The 24,050-nt window shown below is 38.7% G+C and overlaps 1 protein-coding gene across 1 annotated transcript; it reads right to left on the reverse strand.

Annotated features, from left to right (window-relative positions):
• Positions 1–7,743: 7,743 nt before the first annotated feature.
• On the reverse strand, positions 7,744–23,236 carry lims2 (LIM and senescent cell antigen-like domains 2). Its single transcript, XM_042730562.1, is given in 13 exon segments — positions 7,744–7,935; positions 8,605–8,648; positions 8,750–8,771; positions 8,774–8,800; positions 9,452–9,544; positions 9,673–9,809; positions 9,812–9,831; positions 13,708–13,857; positions 14,705–14,757; positions 14,759–14,826; positions 16,020–16,086; positions 19,063–19,222; positions 23,003–23,236. Coding segments are annotated over 13 exon segments (1,143 nt in total). The 5' UTR covers positions 23,113–23,236.
• Positions 23,237–24,050: the final 814 nt, after the last annotated feature.

Here is a 24,050-nt window from a genome sequence, read left to right on the forward strand (position 1 = left end):
CATCCCGGACTTCATGTGTCCAGGTGAGGACAACTGATATTGTAAAAACTCACTTATGATACAGCATGAATATTCACATAAATAATATCCCTTAACATAAATAAATTCAAAAAGACAAATAAATCAAAAATTGTTACCTATAAAATCAACAAATAATGCATATCTGTCAATAAGGCTGGGACAATAAATCAGTGCATCTCAAATAGAGAAATGATTCTACATCGATCTGAGATTTTCCGAAAGCATCACGTTTACAATGAATCTTTGCATCATAAAGGCATAAAAGCCAAGGTTCAGTACCTTGAACCAATTGCATGACTAACAACATTGAACGACCTTGCAAACGCACAATCGCTCTTATTCAGGGACACAAAACCAGTCCATCAGTGTCAAGTTTTCAATAGAGCTTGAGATTCATATATCATCTGAAAGGCTGATCAATCATCTCCTCCATTTGATGTATGGTTTGTTATGAAGGCAATATTTGTTCTGAGATACACTATTTGAAAACTGAAATCTGATGTGGCAAAAAAAACGTCTAAATATATGAAGAAATCATCTTTAAAGTGGTCCAAATTAAGTACTTAGCAATGCACTTATTAACTAATCAAAAATTAAGTTTTGAGATATTTATTGGTAGAAATTTTTTTTAATATCTGCATGGAACATGATCTTTACACTTAACTGATCCTAATTATTTTTTTGCTAAAAAACAGAAAAAATGTATATTTTAGACCCATACAATGTATTTTTGGGTTATTGTGACAATATACCTGGGTCTACTGATGACTGCTTCCCTGTGCTCCAGGGCACACATTTTTAGTGTGTAGTTCTAAAATGAGATCAAAACACCATCTGCTGTTAAAAACTAAACTTACAACTTGATCCTCCAGGGAGAATTGAGATGCATTCCCAAAATCTCAGAATAGATCCACGAATCGGCGAGGCATCGATTTATATCTTCCCCACCCTATTCCGGTAATGCATCAGGTTATTTCGGAGTCTGTTTTTTCTGCTGTGCTGCATGCGACCAATTACAGTGACAGTGCATTGTTCGCATACTATGAACAGGGCTTGACACGAAATGTAGGTATGCAAACCTAAAAGCCAACTGTGTTTCACCAGTCAACATGGCATGACTATGTGGTTGTTTAAGATAGGAAAGTAGCATTCCGTGGAGGTGCAGAAAACAAAGTTATTTGTGAACCGCAGAATTGCTTTTATCAAAGATTTACATGCAAAAGAAAAGGCACAGGATTGTGACTGTTTGTGTCAGTGGTACGTTTTAATTTTTACTCTTTTTGATAGCCTAGTACTTTTATATGTAAGGAAAGTAGACTGCAGACTGTGTTTAAATGTTTTGCCACGTGCTTGAGCAACTTTATATATAAATATAAGTAGAACACATTGAATCAAACAATAGATTTATATTCAGATGCAATAGAAGCTTCAAGACTCTCTTCCCACCGGAGTCCAGATCAGCTCAGGCTACACTCGTCACTTGTGTTGCCGATACACTCGTTAATGCAGGTTTCAGGAATAAAATCAAAATAATAGATTTACTCTGTAATAAATGACTCGGAGAATAAGTTAAAGACGTTTAAACACATCACATAGGAAAATGGTTTTGCTTCATTATGAAAACATAACTTCATAAGCAAATAATGATACAAGTTAAATAGCGTAAAGTCTTCAACCCCGAATTGCGGCAGGGAAATGTGGTTCCACCCATGATGGTCTTTATAGTAAAAAAAAAAACAAAAAAAACAATACGTCTTCTTCCGAATTCCTTTTTCGGTGAACATAAACCCCCACATACATGTCCAACGGTTGCTTTGGATACAAGAAGCATGAACCCATCACCTAGTAGCGACTTACTGTGGCCTAAGTTCCGATGAAGTAATTGGGCAGCATGTTTTTTCATTAAAGCAAATTAATCCTACCTCTAATTTTAATCTCAACCATTACAACACGTCTTAAAGGCGTTGTAGGTTTAAGCAAAAAACTTCTAAACTGCTAGCATCATTTCTTTTAAGATAAGGCTAATAACATATGACATTACAAACCTTTAAGAAAACAGGTCCATTTGCGGTGACGTTTATTGCAAAATGCACTTCTCTTGCCCAATCATTATACATTTAGCAAAACGTACACCTTACGTGGCATTCTAAAACCTGTTGAGGCCACACTCGAACAGATTGTATATCTCATTACTGCCTTTTAAGGCTGTTCTGGTTTTGGTGGCAGACGTTTGCAGTTTCAAAGGGCTCGTCTATGGGAGGTGGAGCCTTGGAGGTGCGACAAATTGTAACCCAAATTAAAGTTCACCAACTCAATCATTTCTACAGCATTCTCATCATTTTCTTTATTCAAATCTTCTCCTGTTTTTCGCATCAGTTGAATTGTTCTTATTCTAAAAAAACAATTTCCTGCTGCTCCATCAGTTGAGATTCTGTCCTGCTTGGAAAAAAAAAAATCCACATGAAGTTGCTAAATCACGCAGTTCCTGGATGACAAATCGTCGTTTGACGGCTGGTCTAGGTGGTATTACAGGTACATCAGGCAGGACATCCATATGCTTACATATCATTCATTGATCTCAAACATGGCTTATAATCTGAAATATGTATGTAGTAGCAACTTTACATGGCAGCTCAATGTTATCCTAGGAAAACAGGTGCGTCAGTTCACATGTTTTTGCGGCGTGGGAAGCTAAACAGTAGCGAACAATTGCTACTGCATGACAGATGGAGGCGCTGGTGCTATCAGTTTGCTCTAAAATACTTCATTTTTTTTAAGGATACAGATAAAATTAATGCATCTGTTTGTATCTGTTAAAGACTACATTTATTTGTGTGCACTCAGAATTACAAGGAAACATGGATCTTTTTGTAAAATAATGCAAAACAAGATGCGCTTTCGGCCGTCTTGGACTATGTGAACTTGCGGTGTCAATCAGAAACTCTGTGTATGCTTGCCTTTTACAGACATGAAAAAAATAGTCTATAGAGAGTGAAACTTTTAAATGAACCAGTTCAAATGGAAAACAAATATTCTCAGATTATGTAATCCGTATGAAACATCCATACAGGCAAATACTAAAGAGATGATGAGTGTCTCCGACTTCATCTCTTAAACTGAAAACAGAAAGTAACAATAAATTAAAATGTTAAAGGGTAAGTTCACCCGCAACAGAAAATTGTCATTAATCACTCACCCTTATTTCATTCCGAACCTGTAAGAGACTTTGTTCATCTTCGAACACACACATGGAAGATCTTTTTTGATGACAGTGCTGTCCAGATTTCCTTCCACAGACCGCCTTTTGTAATAACCAATTTGATGCTTCAGAAACTTCATAAAGAGATCGGAAGACTAATCCATATGAATCGAGTGGTTTAGTTAAAATTTTCTGAAGAGAATCGATCGCTTGTTATGGTTTGAACAGATTTTAATTTAGCTGTTTTTACTCGGATGCCACATTGAATCAGCGAACATAACCAACTAAAGTACTCAAGAAATGATTATTTAATATACATTAAGCCTACTGATATTTTAAATATTATTGTGAGTTTCAATAGATCATAGAAGGATCTTAGTAAAACCTGTAAATGGTTTGAATATTAAATGCTTTTTTACAATGTTTTTTTTTGGTTGTGGGACAACATTGTGCTCCAATTCTGTAGAATGGTCCTTTGACAAAAAATCTAGTAGTATGTCAATGAGAATTAAAAGATTCGTTAGGGAATGTAACTGAACCTCTGGAAGCTTGGTGAAGGGTCCAGTGATTAGCAGACATTATGAACTAAGATGCAAACAGTTGATCATGGTGAGTGAGGGTCCTGAAATATCTGCATTCTCAGAGAGCTTCTGCTTCTAGCTGTGGTTTCTGGTTTAACTCGATGTGTGTGTGTTTGGGTCTCTGTTGTCTCCTCAGGGTGGTGATATCACCAACCAGGGATGGGGCAGGAGGGGAGATCCCATCCACGAGGGAAGTTTGAGGGCTAGAGCTTCGAGGTGGGGAGGCACAGGGGCAGGGCTGCTGTCCATGGCCAGCTTGTGGCAGAGAGACGCAACAACTTCACGGTTCTTCATCACCCTCAAGAAAGCAAGAGCACTTTGGACTTCAAGCACGTGGCGCTTGATTCGGCCAAAGACGGGCATGGATGTGCTGAGGGGAGACCGGAGAGCTAGGCCAAAGATTGGGAAACCCACGAGAAACCATCACCATCTCCAGACTGTGGACAGATTATTTGAGCTTTTCTACACAAACTACTGTTCATCATGCGTTTGAGACCGTGAATCCCCTGAACTTCATGTAAATCAGAACTTGTATATGCAGTGGTTTCATTTTTTGTCCCGCTTATTGTGTTAATAAAGTGGATGCGCACTATTTGAAAATAAAATTAATGGAAAAAAAAAAGAAAAACTTTATTTTATTACATAACTTGTTAACCATCAGAATTCCAGAGTTTCCCCACGCTTACTGGGGTGTGATTGACAGAATGTAAAATCTTTTGAAGACTTTCTTTGTTAAATGTGTGTATTTGGTTGAAGATCCCTTCATTGACAGCACGAGGTCTCTCACACAAACACCGCCATGTTTCTTCCCACTTTAGAATTTCAAGAGCGTAAAATAAACTTCTTGGACAGCTCCATTTTCAATTATTAAGTCAAAGTGCGCCGTCATTGATGACAAACTGTACATGCTGTCAGATGCTTCTGAACCAAGTGAAAGCAAAGTTGCTGTTTCTCCTTTAGTTTTGAGAAATGTTTCAGGAAAACTGGTAACTTAAGTTACCTCTGACTAACCAGCAGTGATGTGGGGAGTTAATATTCATTTGTGTGCACTGCAGTAAATGCACTCTAATTAATTTAATGTTTATAAAAGGGTAAATTAAACCTTTTAGAGGTCTGGGTACTTTTACAGTGTGTTTTTAATAAAACGCCTTGAAGTTTAATGAAAAGCGAGAAGTTCACCCCAAAATGAAAAATGTATTGTTGGCCAGCTTGGAAGAGCCAGGATGTTTTTTAATATAACTACCTGATTTTGGCTGAAAGAAGTCAGGCATATACATCTTAGGATAAAGCGTGGAGTGGATGAGTAACTCCTGTGGGTATTTTTCGGTTTTGGGTGAACTAACAACCTCTAATTACATGAGAGGCCAGTAAATGACAGAATGATGGTGTTTGAGTGGATGGACCCCTTTGAAAATACTCAGCACTGTAATACCTTCACCGCTGCTTCCCCATACAGGAGGTCTTTCTAGACACTGCCTTCATGAAACCGATTTGATTTACTGTCTGAGAACTGATAAATGCATTAGTGCAGTTACTCTCTTAACTGTGAACAAAAATCTAATTATTACAGTTGAACATTCTGTGACTTTCCAACTGGCTGATAACAACCAAACAAAATACAGTCCAACAGAACTCGTGAGAAATGAAAACAGCATGAAAAAACTCTGCATTCCTTTATTCATGAACCCTTCTATTGTTAAACTGCAACACAAATCAGGAGTTGTGGACCGGCATGCATCGGCATTTCGGGTAGGGGGGCCATTCTATACAGTGCAGATTGAAATGTAGAGATGCTGGATGTGTGGTGTTCTAGCGGCAGATCTTCTACGTGCACGCTACTAAAAACAGCACAGGAAATAATCTGGACGCAAACACAAACACCAGCGAACTAGGTCAAAATGAAAGGCGTAGTCCATTAGAGTGCTCCACATGACGGACAACAGGATTGTGATATCTCAAAAACCTCCCCACACAGAGAAGGGGCTTATGATTATGTATGCAGATACACTATAATGCAGCTACAATACACCTCTCTTTTCTGCTCTTTTCTTTACGGTAGAAAAAGAGAGCGGCCTTTCAGAAATGCCATTTTCAAGTCCATCATGTTTGACTTGAGAGTAAAACTCGATCTTCATCATCAGTAGGCTGCATATGAAGCGGCTTTCAGCAATAAACCTGAGTCGATTCTATCTTTTTAGTAAGAACAGCAAAAACTATGCGCCACCTATCAGGTGCATGACGCTTGTCTTTCATCAACACTCAAATCTGAGCGACATTAGTAAACCAGTGTCTTCTGAAGGAGTGGGTGAGATCTAATGTTGTGAATCCGGACATATAGAGTGTTTTCTGGCTAGAACGGAGCTGACCTTATGATCGGTGGGTTGTGAACTCTATGAACCTGTGTGTGACGGCTCACATGCGCAGACGGGTATGGCTTCAGTTTTTAAACGCTTTACAATATTAGTATTTTTCTCAGCAGCACTAGTATCTTATCATTTCACGATCAGAAGACAATGGATTGCATCTGAATGGGGGTCGAAATGGACTGACATGGCAGATCAAACTGGCCAATCTATACTTGCAGGCCTGGGGTGTTTCCGCCACCAAGCATGGTTAGCTACCTTTTGCGGTGGTTAAGTGCCACATGAATTCTATTCGTAATAACGGAACAATAGTTGCTGTTTACGCAAACTACATCCCCTGATTGATTTTCATTGTTCTTAGTAGCATATTGTTAGATACACTCACCGAACACGGGCTCACACCGCAGCAATTTTTTATTAGTCTGGGGCCGTCAGCTAAGCACCAACATTGAATGCAGCCAATCACATGGCAGCTACAGGTCAGGTGACGATTCTGCTGCAAAGTTGAAACCAAGCATCAGAATTGGCCAGACTGGTCTGAACTGGAATTAGAAAGCAACGGGAATCTCAAATAAACCCTCGTGTATCAATCGAAGTCCTGCAGGAACAGTTCATCTTGAACACAGAAGAGACATCCACCGCGTAGTAAAAACAGAAGAGAGTTCCTGGTCGAGCTGGAATCTAGTTCATGCACCAATACGAAGGACTGAAGAATTTGGAGTTCTTGCTGCGACCTAAACAGCACAAGAGAGCTGTTGTACCCGCCTTTGTCAGCCTTGTGTCAGCAGTTCAGGTTGACCGCTCTGGGCCGCTACTGACGTGGTGTAATGGCTATTTTTTGTAGCAGTCATTTTGGCCTCTTTTTTGTACCCACTGAGCATCGATTAAAACAGCACCAGCGCTACTTGTTGCTGGCTCATGTCTGTAGCCCATCTTCTGATGGCTACTTCTAGCAGGATACACACGCATGTGCAGCTAAGCTGCATCAGCATCGCGAAACGCTGGTTTCTTGAACACTAAACTTCAGTGACCCCCCTACAGTCACCAGATCTCTCAATCCAGCAGGGCCATCTTTGGGATTCACTGCAGCACTGTCATTTCAATATAGACCAACAGGTCTGAGGAATCTTTCCAGCATCTTGTGGAATCTAGAATTAAGGCAGTTCTGAAAGAAAACGTGCAGGTGTAGCTAAAAAAAAAGTGCCCAGTGAATGTATGAGAACATGAGAACCGCGGGTATATGGAGAAGGTTAGCTGGCTAGCTGAAATTGAACATTCCTGGGTCATCATTTGGAAAGAAAGCAATGCTTCATGTTAGACCTGAATTAAAAATTAATTCTGTGATTGTGTCTCTTTAAAAGACGGATGAAATGGCTTACATTTGTTTTGTATTTACAATCTGTATAATGAACATTGATGTGTCAGAGATCTAGCTACATGAACTTTCAATGGAAGAAGATCACCAAAACAATTTCTTTTTTTTTTTTTGTTTGTTCTTTGTGTTGGGAAGCTGGCCGAGGTCTAGGGACAGAGACCACGTTAATGTCTCAGGAGGAAGAAAGCAATAAACAGAGACACGTCACAGACAGATGGGCATTTTCTTCTTCTTCTCATGTCTTTGGGGGTCTTGGTCTTGTTTGGACAGGCATGCTCTTGGAGCTCGTCCGGCTTCTCTTAGGACACGCTTTCCGTAGCAGTGCTTACACACGGGCTTCAGATCCATCTCCACAAACCTGTCCCTGAACAACAGCACAGAGTAACAGACATTACCCTCCGCACCAATTCTTTCATCAGAACTTCATGTTAAATTACACCACCCTGCTTATATTGTCTGCTTCTGGTAAATATCAAATAATATCCTTTTATTATTTCATGCAAAACCCCGAGAAATTCTTATGAGTAAAAAAACAAACTATCTAGTCCCATGAGTGAAGTGATGTCTGTTTCACTGGGTAACAAACTCCTACAGTCATCCGTCACTACCGGAAAGACACCAAGCATGTGACAAAAGAGGCACGAATCAGAAAACAGAATGTTGACTGGATTTTGATGTGATTGGTGTAAATGCAGCTTGGACATGAAGAGCAGCAATGGCATCATAATTAAAGATCATGCGGTCAAAAATAATATATGCATGGAAGATCTGTTCACAATAACACACGATAAGAACAGTGTTCGTTTTGACAGCAAATTTTGTTTAAATTTCCTGTCTATATACAAAAACTGATTTAAAATTGCCAAAAGAAATGCAAAATGAGCGACAGCTAGCCCCAGTCTCCCCTTACGATTCATTATATATGGTTTGCACAACTCAAATGTGAATGTGTTCCCTAACATTTTGAAGCATCTGAAGCTGATATGTTCCTGTCTAGCATACATCAGAAACACTTGTACACACTTGAGGGTCAGCTTGGGTTGCATATGACAGTCGTGGAGCAGCCGAAGCATTTGACACACACCAGGCCTTGTTCAATGCAGACACCACTTCAAAAACAAAAGAGAAAGAGTCAAGCACACATGTGGGCTCTTTGCTATAAATCCTTGGATTTTGATCAGCATTATATGAACGATGTAAACGGTCTCACCATCTCCTTCGATGACGCGGTTGTGCAGTGGTAACAGACTTCTCCAAAGAGCTGTGAGAGAAGTGTGACACATTCAGATCATGTTTGTGTGTTTTCACTGCATACAGCATCTGCCACGGATGTGGGCCGGCCGCATCATGTCTCGGTAATATTTTTGTAGACTGTCCCATACATATTGTTTCTAATGGGGTTTGGACCGAGTGGGTTATTGATGTTGAAAAGACATCAAAATTTATAAACAAATTTGCAAATCAAACTGACATCAAAAACTTGACATGATGTTGATTTGAACATGAAACATATTGGTCTACATATACATAAAACCAATTTCAGTGTGGTATTTATTTCTTATTTAAACCCAATTACCACTGGAAGAAATTGCCATCCAAACTGAATTTAAAGTGAAGTTACAGTATTTTAATCAAGTCTTGAATTTGACTTCAAGATGCCCACTAGGGAACCTGATCACTCCTTTCACATTTTAAATGCACATTGTAAAAATCTGAAAATCCTGGTAAGTTATTACATCATTACAGTGATTTGAAGTAAAATGCCTTAAGCTTAATGCTGACTGACCTGCACAAATACAACAGAACAGACAGCATGCATCTGTTTTTGATCAATGTTTATATTCTTATATTCATATCTTGATTCATATTTTTCATCATAGAGTGGATAAATGAGCTAATTTCCAGATGTTACCTGGTTGTAGTGAGTCTCACAGTATGCTAGGCCCTTGCGCTCATAATGCCGATGACCAAGAAATGGTTTCTCACATTTAGCACACACGAAATGCTGCAAACAAGAAGATGATAGATGATAATAAATGTCAAGATCCCACACCTCATCAGAGCATTCAGAGGATCAGTCATCCCACTCCCACTATGATGGACACAGAACAGCATGTATTATGGGTGAAATACCTCCACGTGCCACTGTTTGCCCATGGCATTGACCACGCGGACCCTCGATGGGTCTCCTGCGAAGGAAGCCGCGATCGGCCGCATGCCCAGCTTATCGTGACCCACGACGAGACAGTACAGCTCACCCCTCAGCTCCTGGCTTCGGCCGTCAGCTCCTTACTGAAAGCAGAATCACTCAACCCTGAGCTTCAGAAACATGCCATGGGTTCAACATCTTATTCCTATGTCACTGTCAGAAAACGTGGGACATCTTTGTGCCTTCACATGTCAAAGTACTACCTTAAAGGTACATAAAACAGTCAGAACAGTCACTTCAATAGATTAGAGTAATACAGTAGGTGGCCAACCAGAGTGTGCTTTCTTCCTTCCGGCTGCGAGCATACCGCTCCGCGTCTGTAAAGTGCATTTGCAGCTTTTGACTGCTGAGTGGCGCTTTAACCACAAGTTATCAAACAAACGCATCAAAGCACATTTTCGCAAATAGCCATCAGCATCTCCTCACCACTGTTTTATTACTTTTGACGGCTACAGTCTGGGAAAATGAAAGAAAAACACTGTAGTTAAAATATTGAATATTCACAGATGAAACTTTAGTAGCCTACTTAATAAGTTATGTTTGTTTCTTAGAACGAATAAAAAAGATTAAAACATGCACATACTTTGTTATTCGTTACCTGTCATTTATTTTGACAGATAACTACTTGGGGAAAAGATATCTGTCTGTACACTGATTAAAAAAATGTTGCTTGTTTTATAAATTATTTCCATTATTTTAGTAAAACGTGAGGCACTGAATAATTTTGCTCACATTATTTAGGCCAAACTAAAACAAGAAATTAATAAATTAAACCTGCACAATTTAGTTAAATCATTAAAACTGAAAAGAATGGACGGATTAATAAAATGTCCTCATGTTTAAACTCAAGTTCTCTCATTATAATCAACAAAGTGCACACAATGTAAAAAAGAGCTTCATTAATTGACAACTTCAGCGAATTTTAAAGGGAGCCTTCTTTACTTGCTTTCATACAATTTAAGTAAAAAAAAAATGCAGCCACATTTAAATGCAGGAGTGTATTCTATTCCTTAAAATATCAGAGTGCAAGATTTGCACGGCGCGCATGATGCTGACACACAACAACATTTATTCTTATTTGTCTACATATTTTTTCTTCATTAAAATCTTTTTGTGTATTATTTGTATTATTGCATGTAAAATAACTTAGTAATGCATATGCAAAAATGTGAAACTTCTGCAATCTTATTAAGCTCAGTCTATAGCATTTTATAATTATTTGTACAATTAATATCTAACTTAACCTGCTGTAGTATCTTTATTATCTAATCTAAAAAGAGATTTATTAAAACAATCAAAATCCACGATTTGGAGCGGCATCAGCCGTTAGATCATTTTAAAACGTCAAATAGCCTTCAATTTACAGGTTATAAATGCATCTGTCTCGGTTGTAGGTTTGTGAAGATTTATTTTTAATGCGGATCCCGCACTGTAACCTAAAACAAATGTGCTCTTTTACTATTCATATTCAAGTGTTTGTGCAGAAAATTATTAATGTGCATAAAGCATGCATGACAATGAGGGAAATGTCTCGAGACACTTGGCAATAAACACGGAAAAGGCAAATTTTTTTTTCCATGTTGCGGAGTATTTTTTCGGCACCATGGAATCTTTAACCTTCGACCTGACAAGAAAACATTAGTTTATTAATAAGTAATTAACATGTCTCCCTTTTTTCACAATTATTAGGGCTACTTCTGCCTGTGCTTTGTGGCAAACTTAATGCATGTGCTTGAGCGCGGAATATATTAAGGCTCATTATGGATTATAGATGTTTATTTAATATAAATAATGACTTAAATGAACAACTACTAGTAACTAGAAAAATCTTACGTGGGGGGCAGACCTATTAAATACCTTCTATACATCTCTCTGTTTTTAAAGCATTTTTATATGCGTTTGTATAAATTCTGCTTTCAGAACAGTCCGTAATGGAGAGATGCCTTAACACTGATTTTTTCCTCTGAAACACAAAAAATGAAAATTTAAATAAAATTTATATTTTATGTTTTGAGAATGGTTAACCCTTCTCCATTCTGCAGATATTGTTGCTTCTGGTTTGTGCATCGTAAATCACAAAAAGTATACAAAATGTTGTCTGCCAAAAACTCTCTTTTGTCAATTCTGTAACACACATGTATTTTCCAAATCTAAAATAGCCTATAAAACACGTTCATAGATAGATACTTTTCTGATGTCTGGACTCTGTTTGGATTTAGAAAAACATAAAGAGATGGTTCAATATATTCACTTCTGTAATAATAATACATTCTGTGAAATAATTATATTCCTCATTTTATTTTTTTTCTGGGCACTGTGAATAGTCCGTCTGTAGCATCCCAATGCAATAATACCATAATAATAATAACACGGGATTCCCGCATTACATTTAGGCCTATGTGATGTCTCAGCTTTTTCCGTACTGGGATATATATTTTTACATTGGGAGTATTGACAAAAACGACTGGGCAAAGTGCTTTACATAGAAATCTGAAAATAGTATCTCCACCTGGATGATCAAAAGATTTTGTCTCTGTTGGCGGATGGCAGCCATATTTGCTTTGCTCTCACAGAACACCTCACCACCTAGATAAAACCAGCTTATTGGTGGAAGTACTCTTTACCTGGAATTGCAGCAATTGCAAACTAAAAACACGGCATTGGAAAACACTTAGGCCTATGTGATGTCCTCAGGACAGTTTCTTATTACTGCAATATATTTTTTCATTTGTATTGCCAAAAGCGACTACCCCAAACCCCAACCCCCCTCCGAGCTGACCTGAATTGCTGGTTGGCTTAGTGTAGAAATGGAATTAAATCTGAAAATAGTACAAAGCAGCATCTTGTAACTAACATACATTAAGAACAAAGAACAGTTTTATTAAATCATTTAATCTTTGGCAGATCGTAAATCTCTTTAAAACACCACAACATCCAGGATTTGAAACTTTGTCTCTCACTAACTTGACAGAAGCAGCCTCATCTCTCTACTTCCTGAGATAAAAAAAAACAAATCACCATATTTTATATTGTATGTAATACTATATATATATCAGGCCCAGATTGGCTAATTGGGAGCACCAGGAGGATTCCCAGTGGGCCGGTCTGTATTTTGGCCGTGAGGGTGTGTTGTCATGTTACAGTACTGGGTTGAAATATGCTGCCTGTATTCACAGCAGCCCTACTCTTTTTAATTATTATTTTCTTGCAGCTCATATTATTATTTTCACAAGACCATAATAATAACAAATTCTCAATTGATATTTAATCATTCTTTTTGCAAAAATCATTGTTATTTGTGAACGTAGGCGTTTGAGGAAGACCTTAAGACGAAGTGGAATCCTCTGCCAGCTGCTCCGGCTTCACAGCGAGGCGAATGCAAGTTATTGATCATGAGCCCAACATTTAGCAAGGCAGGAAAACATTCAGTTAATGCAGTTAAATAGAGAGAGAAAAAATACATTGAATAAAAAACAAACCAAACAAAAAAAAAAAAAACCTAGTGTGGCTATTCTTAAACTTGGACCTATATATATATATATATATATATATATGTAATGACTGATTAATAACAATAGCATGCAGTAAGAGCCTAAATTTTGATGCGTAGACTGTAGCCTAAGACTATCCCACATTCTGAAATTAACTCACTGTAAATTTTCTAATGGTTTTTAAGTATGTTACAATGTTATATTATAATGTTATTGTTGTTTTACTTCTTTATTTCATCTCCGTTTACAAACCAAAATTTTACAATTACAGTCAGTTTGCAATCCGTCCCTTTGCGCCACCTGGCGGTAGTTTCGCGAATAACTTTAACACGCAACTGACTTGCACTTAACACCACGGCCCTGCGGCAGATGTATTACCCATTCTGGTTGTCCACCTACTGTGACAGATAAACGATGGGAAGTCTCTCGTCCGTCCCGTCGATTGTGTATTCGGAGTATGTTACTCACCCACAGTTACTGCAGTTGAAGTGGTCAGGATGGTACGGGTCATTCTTGAAAATCAGCGGGATGTCATCAACAATGGCTTGACATTTCTGGCAGATGTACTTCCCCAGACTGTGAGCCTTCTCACGGTCATGACACGGACGGCACAGGTGTCTGTCAACATAAAACTATTCACTCAATCAGAATTTATAGACTAGCTTGTTTATGAAAACTTCATGGGCCTCATTTATAAAGTGTGCGTATGTTTAGATTTGATCTTAGAGTGAGCGTGCGCTTAAATCTGTGCCAATGCTCATATTTGTAAAAACTGTCTTTGAAAAGTGCTTAGCGTCATGTCAGCGTCTGAGCAGAGGTATGCACTTTCTCCTGTTCAAGTACTGCAGGTTTTTGGAAATGTAAGCTGTTCTTGCAGCTCGCTGTTCTAAATGAAAGAATTCAGATGATGACTGCTGATCTTTTAAATGTTAATGACATTAATTAGGAGTCGTTTACAAGGCAGAGAGCTGAAAACCATTCATTTGCGCGCAAGTTCAAGATCATGTGTGATTCATAGATTTAGCATCTGAAAGAGATGCATACGTGTGTTTTCTGTGCATACGTTCATTTTATGAATCACACGTATGCTTATTTGAGAGATGATCGTAAGATCAATTTTAGGTTGTTTCTGCACAACATTTTAGAAAGCGAGGCCTTATGTGATTTAAATGAATGTTGTACGACCCTGCTGAAAAAAACAGCATATGCTGGTTAGGTATGTTTTGAAGCATGGGAGCTACATTGAGCTGGTCATTAGTTGGTCATGAACTGGTTGAAGCTGGTTATGAGCTGGTCCTAAGCAGGAACTAGTTACTTTGTAGTACCAGCACATGACCATCTTAAAACCAGCTGCCATGCTTCAGAACATACTTAAATGGTTTTTGTGTTATGCTGTTTTTTTCCAACAGAGAAGGAGCACACAAAGTCCTTATTTGCCCTGAAGTACAGCAGCGGCTGGACTGACCTGCCTGCGTTCTTCACGAAGCCGACTTCAGCGAGCACAGCCTGGCACAGATCAGCAGCAGAAACAGTCAGGGTGCCAGCTGCTGTTCATGGCCTTTATCACACGGCCAATGATGAACTCGCCTGGAAACACAGCACATGCAACACACATCACACAGATGCTGAATTCAGTCTCATGGTCTTCAGGATTAAATAAGCAATTGCTGCAGACCAGTGTAAACTTCTGCCAGAACTCTATTTGTGTTTAGCTCCTGACTTGACAAAGAAAATGAGGTTCCACCATAGGTTCAGGAGGGGCCTAATAATTCAGTCCTGTCAATCTTCATCACAAGTGTGTATAAGCAGCAGTCATGCATGTGCAGTCCCTGCAACGTTTCTCCTGACCCCTCCACCTCCCCATCTCCGCCTCTATTTCTCTCATTCTGCTCCATGTTATACCCAGTGTTGGGGAAAGTTACTTTTAAAAGTAATGCATTACAATATTGCGTTACTCCCCAAAAAAGTAACTAATTACATTACTTAGTTACTTTTTATGGAAAGTAATGCATTACGTTACTTTTACGTTAATTTTTAAATATGAGCAGGGCTTGATTGTTTTTCATATAAGAAGTCACCAAGAAGTGTGATGAATAAACCTCAGGCTGAAGGAAAAGTAAATTCACGAATGAAAAGTAAAATAAAAAAAAAACAATAAAACAAAAAAAAAACAATGAAACACAAATTCAATTTTGCTAACTAAAATCCAAGTGGGTATAAGCAGCAGTCATGCAACGATTCTCCTGACCCCTCCAACCTCCCCATCTCCGAGCTTAAGTCTCCGTTCAGAACAGTAAGACAACCATCAAATGGGGTTCTAACCTGGAGCTTAAGTCTCCGTTCAGAACAGTAAGACAAAGTTCTTTTACTGTTAGTTATTAAGAATGGATGGGGCAGGTAAACTATCCCAACCCCCTCGACCAGTGCCATTGCAATAATAGAATAACATTGGAATAATAAATGTTATTCACTTGTCACCCATCGGTGGTTTTAATGTTGTGGCTGTTCATTGTAAGAATGAAAGCTGATTTTTTTTGCATTCATTTTATTCAGTCGGATTAGTGTCAGTCACATTTTAGCATTTTAGCATAAGATCCATTCATTTCAGTACAATGGGACACTTTTTGAACTGATGACTAGGTGATCTTGATGGTTCCTAAATACTGTTACTGATATTTTTACCATAGAATAATGAGTGATCAGACTCAAGGGTGAAGTGTTTTCACGCTGGGCATCTACAGGATTCATCAGTGCACACTTGATCAGGTTTGTCTACTCACCACACTGATGACAGCATGGAGCAAACAGCATCTGGAAGTCATGCTCACAGTATTTTCTGCCCTCAAACTGAAAAAGAAAGTGCAGGATACATGTGTCATAGATTAGCAGTTTATGTCTCCATCATAAAAGTCTTGTGCCTTAGACAATATCTTAATGTCATGACTTATTGAAATGTAATTTGTTAATATGTAATTTATTAAGAACTTTCTTCATTCTTTCCCTCCTTTCTTTAATCAAAACATAAAATCCATATAACTAACAAACCTTGTTCCTTAATGACATCATTCTTAAGGAAATGGCATCAAACTATAGCACAAACTGTGATGTTTGCAGCAAACAGCCAATAATGTCAGACAGGGATCAATCATTGTGGCCAGATCTAACTACAAAGGTTAGTCATGGAGCATTTGTTGTGGCATTGAACACCTTTAAAAACTAAGCAAAACAACTCAAACTAAGCAAACTTAGCTGCTTGTAGATTGTTGTACAGTCCTTGATATGACACAATAAACAGGCCAAAAAAAAGGTTCTAGATCTGCAAATGAACTTGTTGACAATTAGACTCAGTGGTGTGCCGTCAGGTTCAGCAGGGCCTTCTCTGCTGGCCCTATAAAACACAAAATTGAGTGAAAAATGTTTTTATTGATTATTTAGGTGCCATTTTCATTTGTGTAAAGTCCACAAAATGGTCTATGATTAGTTTTGTTGCGGCTGAACTGGAATATCCTACATAAAAAAGATAGTCGCATCTGATTGGTAACGAGCATTAGTGACAGAATCATCAGCCAATCAAATTTTGATGTTCAATGACAGCACACCCTCTTGGGTCTGGCGACGTGCCCACTGCTACCCCCAGCAATAGTCAGGGCTGTCCAAGGTAAGAAAGTGAAATTCAACAAAAATAAATTGACAGCCACAGTCGCCACACCTCTACACCAGATCATGCTGGCGATTTACTAAAAACACCTTTTTCAAGGGGCTCTTTTGCAGAAATAACTGAGAAAAGACGACCTACACCCAAACTAAATTCACTAACAAAGGTTTTGTGCACCATTTCAAAGATTGCAACTATGAGTGCTGTGAGTGGCTAACACATATAACACATATATTTTTTTCCCCGTTTACACTTTTTAAAAACAAATAAATTGACATGGAATGACAGACATATGGACTTTATTTACAAGTGACAGGTGAGTGCTTTATTATTTGATGAGTATTGTCTCATACACAGTGTTATGGAGGTGTATGTGGTGCATTGATACATGTTCTCACTCCCAGCTCGTCACATATTGAAGCTGTCAGGACCACCTGGTGTCGCTTTCTGCAAAGCTGCATCTGCCCATATCTAAATCCAAGTCTTCTGAAGCCATACAATATCTTTTATGCGAAGAAGAGAGAGAAAATTATCCTGCTTCATTAATGTGCTCTCATCTCATTCAAAAAGATACTCCCGTAACATGGCGCAAGAGCCAATAGCATTTCACAGCCAAGGCTGACGTAAGGGTTTGGCATTTGCACAAAAACAGGATCTGAGCTTTACGGCAGACAGAGACGGCATCTATTCCTCTCACAAATCAATTGTTTTGCCTCAGAAGACTTGGAATATTAATACTTTTTAAATAAATTATGACGGTAGTTGTATCTGCCTGTTTTATCTTGTGTTTTATTGACAAATGGTAGGTTTAGGGGCAGGGGTTGGGTTACGTGCTCATAATATGTGTACAAGTAAAACCGTTGAAAAATCACACTCCAACATATATGTGATAATGGCAATATTATTACCCAATATATAGCCTAATTTAATCATGATGATAAAATACACAGTACCTTTTGCGTCTGCATAGTGACACCAAGGGTTTCTTATGCAAAGCAATGAATGACCCTGCATGCTGAAAAATGTGTATGTGACGAGTTGGGAGTGAGAGCGTGTTGGTTGATGATACTGCGGTGTGGTTGTCCAGCATTTCTACACTTTTGCTGCTGTGGGCGTGTCGTCATTTTAGAGTGACGTGAATGTTTATAGTGACCCGTGTATTGGCGGATTTCTTTTACTGATCCATGTCAGGAAATTTACTCTGCATTTAACCAAACCCAAATTAAACAAATTTTTAAATCATCTATCATCTTCAATTTTTTTTAAAACCTATGTTTTGTAAAAAAATCGCATTAAACATAATACGCATATGGCTGCATTAGCTGGAACAGAGATGTGTAATATGCGTGTATGTAGTTTACAGTTGCTTACTGAAGGCCCTGACTGAAACCCCATGGTCCCATGTCAGGTAACTAGCTGCAATAAATTGTGTTCGCTCACAATGATGCAGTGTTCAGGCTTTTGGGCTGGACTATCTCAGAGAAGTTAAATTAGGGTGGCCATATGTGCTGTACATACAGGACACGTCCCGGCCAGGATTTTCATATTGCCTAAAATATCCAGGTTTTAGCTGTTTGCACTGTGCAGGTTGATCGTGGTGTGACATTCATGAGAGCTCTAGAGAGCAGAGCAGATGGCTCCTTACGTTTTCCAATCACTCTCGCACCTACTTTCAAACGAACAAACACGTGCACATATGCACGCGCAGCCCCACGACTGGTCGATTATGTACAATACCTGCATGTTATTGGTCAAACTGCTTTGGATGTTTTAGGCAATATTAAAATCCTGGCCAGGACGTGTCCCGTATGAACGGTGCATATGGCCACCCTAAGTAAAATGGAATGAATGAATGTGAAAAAATCAATAAACAAATGAATTCAAACAGTATAGAAGCTGGTTGCTTAGGACCAGCACATGGCCAGCATAAACCAACTCATAACCCGTTTATAACCAGCTTCAAACCAGCATTTGCAGATTTTTTTCAACAGGGTAGGTCTACCACCATCTTGCAGATTTCAGTTCCAGCCCATAACAGCCACTCCTGAAGCAGCTAATCAGTGTGCTCAGGTTATTGATAATGACAGTCAGGTGCTGGAACTGAAGCTCTCCAGGAGCAGGGCTGGAGATGCAAGACTGTTGGGTTTAGATCTGGGTGTGTGTCTCACCTCGTAGAAGAGCCCCTCGAGGAACTGCTGGAAGCACTGTGCACAGACGAAGCACTGCTCATGGTACAGCTCACCATTACTGTTCACGATCTTCTCCGTCGGTGTGAAGCTGGCCTTACAGCGCTCACAGATGGCATTGGCTAATGCATTCGTCATGTTGCTGTGAAGACAAACAAACATTCATCATATGATTTTGTCACTATAATGAAGAACATGTCTGAATGGTTGTAACCTTAAGCAGAAGTGTAATCAGTGGTGAATAAAGCTCATTCTGATTCTGATGAAGCAGCTAGCAACATGACCATCATAAGCATTTTACCTATTAAACACTTTATCCTAGCAAAATCAGGCAACTCTTTATAGAACGCTACCACAGGGCTGGTGAGAACCTCTGTTCAAATCATCAAGAGTCACAGCTCTTTCCCTCTGATTTTCTTCACACGTGACCCTTGGTGTCAGTTCATCGACCCAATGTCAAAGTGACTGAAAGCAGTGCTGTGTTAAGCCTTATATTACTTTTATATTCAATAAACTGGTAAGTCAATGTACAATCAAAAAACCTCTCCTGTAAAGGTGTGTCAAGCTTGCCAAACATCAAATATGCTAAATATTGGTATAAATTTTAGAAAGCATTCAAATACTTCCCCATAGGTACCACAAATCTCTGTACTTGAAGAATTCTGTTTGAACGTTCTGTTTAAACTTGCTGAGAAGATGGATTATCTATGGAACACAAGTCCGTTCTCTGAGAGGAACTGCATAACAGCAGCCACCCGTTTAAGAACCCCTCAAGGATATGTTTTTTACGTGTATTTACACTTTGGTTTGTATGAAAACAGTGCATCGGCTGACACAGAATAGCATACACCCTCTGCGTACAGCTCAGAATTGCCAAAATGGCACTTTGCTGATTTGGAGAGACACAGAGGAGAGGAATTGTTGAACAAAGTCGTTATTTTTGTTTTCTTTGTGTACAAAAATTATTCTCGTCGCTTCATAACGTTACGGTTGAACCACTGATGACAGATGGACTATTCTAACGATGCTTTTCATACTTTCCTGGACCTTGACAGTGTAACTTATTTGGCAGTCTATGAATCTCAAGCCTCCCTGTTTTCATCCAAAATATCTTAAATTGTGTTCCGAAGATGAACGAAGCTTTTACGGGTTTGGTTTGGAACATGGGGATAAGTGATTAATGACAATATTTTCATTTTGGGGTGGAGTAACCCTTTAAGGTGATGAGTAGACTGAAGTTGGGCTCAGGTGCTGTGGGATGTGTTTCTCATACATTTATTTATCTGTGGCGCTCACAATTTCAAAACTGACCGATTTTCCAAAACACTTCGTTGAATAAACATGAGCACGTACTGCACGTTTAAAAATCAAAACGAGGTGCAGGTGTTTTTATATCACTGTATTTCTGAAGGAAGTCTGTCTTTAATTAGTCTATTAAATTTTCGATGTGATTTTCATTTCATGTCATATGTCTGATAAAGCAGTGTTTGTGATCTCAGCGCTGCTTTGTGTTCAGCAGTTACTGAGGAAACCTCTGTTTCTCCGCTTTAAAGCACCTCCTGCTGGCAGAGAATGAATTTGCATTTTCAGTAAGTCTGATTTACACAGCAAACATATTTGGCTTGTTATCAGAAATAATCTACTCTAGAGGGACTACTTAGCTGTTGTTATTGATTCTATTTGGAAGTCTACCGGAAGTTAAGTCAGGGCCACAAAAGCCTGCATGAGCAGTAACGTTTGTTTGTGTTGTTGCCGTTGAAACCGTCTATAAAACATTCTTGCTTTTAAGCCAAATAAACAAGGAAAATGATGACGATTTCAGAGAAAACACGTCCTGATAAACATATGGGTTTATCAATGTAATCGTCTGTGTTTTCTCTGCATTAGTGCTGTTTTGTACAACTGTTTGAATTCGCTTATAGGATCTTCCCTGAAATTTATCAGTTTACATTAATGATCGCAAAAACCTGCTTCTTTTCATTTTTAAGTTATTGTTTTCGCTATAATGTACTGATTCAAATTAGTAATTAATTGTTATTCTACTTCTCCTGACATGCTCTTGCACCTCACACAATTTGACTGAAAAGATAACAGTAGCATAGTGAAACAGGACAGCACCCAAACATCCTCACATTATATTATTTCCTGGAAAATTCATATCAATTTCCCATCTTTCTAAAGAAGTTGACGCAAACATATGGGTTTATCAATGTTTTTCTATTGTGTTATACATGTACGCCTTTGGACTTAAATGGACTGAGTTGTTTTATGCATTTTAGTGATGACAAATAAATGGAGCAGCCGCGACTGAACAAGTATGCATTTTCTCATGTTATGCGAAATAATTAAACACATTAGATGGATTTAGTATCACTGATGCACACTTCTGACACTAAGTAATAAACTACAGTCCACATTATGGAGAGTATCACAGTAGTTCTTCTATGCATGCATGTGTGTGCGGGCTGCTCTGTGTAAAGCTCAGGCGTGCCGCACGAGGAATGTGTGATCTGCTCTCTGGAGAACGTGCACTCGACTCACACAGCTGTCAGAGTCAGTGTTAACTAGTCCCAGACGTCATGAAGCTCAACAGACCCCCCTCGGCTGGAAGACTGCACGCTGTGCATTTATCACTAATAGTTTTGTCTTGTTTTAGATTCACTGTTTTGGACTGCTTTTTTAAAAACGCGAGTACAGAATGACCGGTGTACGAATGCTCATATCCACATGAGTTTCAAAGCAAAACTGTTTAAGACTTCAGAATCTTTAGCTGCTATAGTAAATTTGTGCTACAAACTGGCATTTTTGTGATTACAATGTTAATGTAACACTAGCTTGTGCTATTCTTTTTCTATTCTATCTGTTTTCTTTTTATTTATTATATTATTTAAAAGCCCTTGCTACATATACTGCGTTAAGCAAACTGAGACTTGTTATAGCACTTATATATCATTGCTCTTTTGCTGATTTTGATTGCTTCCATTGTCCTCATTTGTAAGTCGCTTTGGATAAAAGCGTCTGCTAAATGACTATATGTAAATGTAAATGTAATGTAATGCAATAGCAAATACCTGTTTGTGACATCAAGCAGCATAACATACCATTTCTATACAGCTATAATAACTGAAGTGAATGACACTGGAAGCCTGGCACATTCAACTGAAAAATAGCCACGTAGTTCTTACAGTACATTAAATAGAAGGTTCAAAAGCTCATCTGATTCGTAACCAGCTTGTAACTATCTGCCATGTCCACAGTTAGTGTCCGGGAAGAAAGCCAGGTCGATCTATGGCAGGGCATGTGGTCACCACATATGAGCTCTGAGCTAAGCAAACTATTAGCTTAACTAACTAGCTTTTAACTTTTTAGCAAACTGTGAGAAAGCCTATGAAGCATTCAGCAAATGTTAAACAGTAAAACAGTTAAAGCAGGTTACATAACAGAAACATGTCAATGGACATGTATTTCTTTGGCCATCAGGTTTCACTAGTATTTCCAGCCCTCTCTCGTTCAGGGCTCTTACACAACGAGAAGCTCTAAATTAGCACAGGAACATGATGCATATCATCATCCGTTTCTCTAAATCATGCTGAAAGGACAGAGAACCAGATCAGATTATTTACAGAGCTGGTCCCTGTCATGAGACATTTACTGTTCTTTACTGATCTATGTAAAACCCAGACATTCATCACTTATTGATTGACATTTACATTTAGCAGATGATATTTATCACATCATGCAGTGTGCCGCATACAAGTATTTATATAATTTACAAGTCCTATGCAGTAAAATATGAGTAGGCTACAATTTTCACACAGTTTCTGAATGATTTTTGTAACTTTAGTAGCATAATAAATACTGTAATTGAATACTCATATGAACCCAAGAGGAGCTGGTTGCGATGTTTGTGCAGCACACTCACAAGCGCACGTAGAAATCACAGAACTCTTTGTAGACTTTGACGTCGCTGCGTTTGGGAATCTCTGCGCCCTGGAGTCCGTTGATGCTCCTCGCTGGACTCTCTTCTTCCATGATGACCACAGAAGTGAGCTCAGCCTCGAGTGTGTGAGCTGTGTCTGTAAGCGCCTCAGAGTCAAGAATAGACCGAGTCCGGTCATCATGTGTCAGACCAGCAGCCTGTCCTGTCCAATACACCACACTCGCTCGCTCGCTCGCTCACTCACTCACTCACTACAAACACAAACAAACAACTATAAACTTGACATTCTTTATAATAAATATTTTGGTTAACACAACCCAGTTTTTGCTCTTCCCCCAGACTCTCAGCTTGACTTTCACAATAACTGCACAGTAACCTACATTAATGACTAGAATAGCAATAACTAATTAGCATAATGTATGTTAACCTGGTGTTTAGACATCACTACAGAGGTTCATCACTCCACTTTTTGGTCAGAAAAAGCTTGTGTTTGATGATGGTTCTATGCTCTGGTTCACAGTGGACACTAAACTGGGTTCCTAACACCAGCAGACTGGAGTGGCATTCCTGCTCTACAGATCTCTGTCTCTATAAATAAAGTTCAACACATCTCCAAAGCTGACAGCTGCCTCTGGATGAAAACAAACTGAGCTAAGTTGGGAATTTGGGGCATGGAAGCTCTTGACCTCCGTGAAATATGTCCTTCTGCTCTGTAGTTATTGTAAGTGCCATTAAACCTGCTCATTCTCTCAAAACTGTGCCGTCTGTACTGGGAAATATCTTGATGTTTTATTAAAAAAAAAAGTGATTATCCAGACTAAATGGATTTCAGAAAATAACAGTGAACATAAAACTAACTGTGACTGTGATGATATATGGGAACAAATAAAATTAGATAGGAACAAAACAGGAAAACAAGGGGATACAAACTAATGAAACAGAACATAACAGAATCTTCTGTAGGGAGCTGTCTGTTAATGATAATGGTAGACACATTACTTTTAAAAGAAATGCCTTACAATATTGCATT

The sequence above is a fragment of the Cyprinus carpio genome, chromosome B9, assembly GCF_018340385.1.
Source record: "Cyprinus carpio isolate SPL01 chromosome B9, ASM1834038v1, whole genome shotgun sequence".
Taxonomy (NCBI): Eukaryota; Metazoa; Chordata; class Actinopteri; order Cypriniformes; family Cyprinidae; genus Cyprinus; species Cyprinus carpio.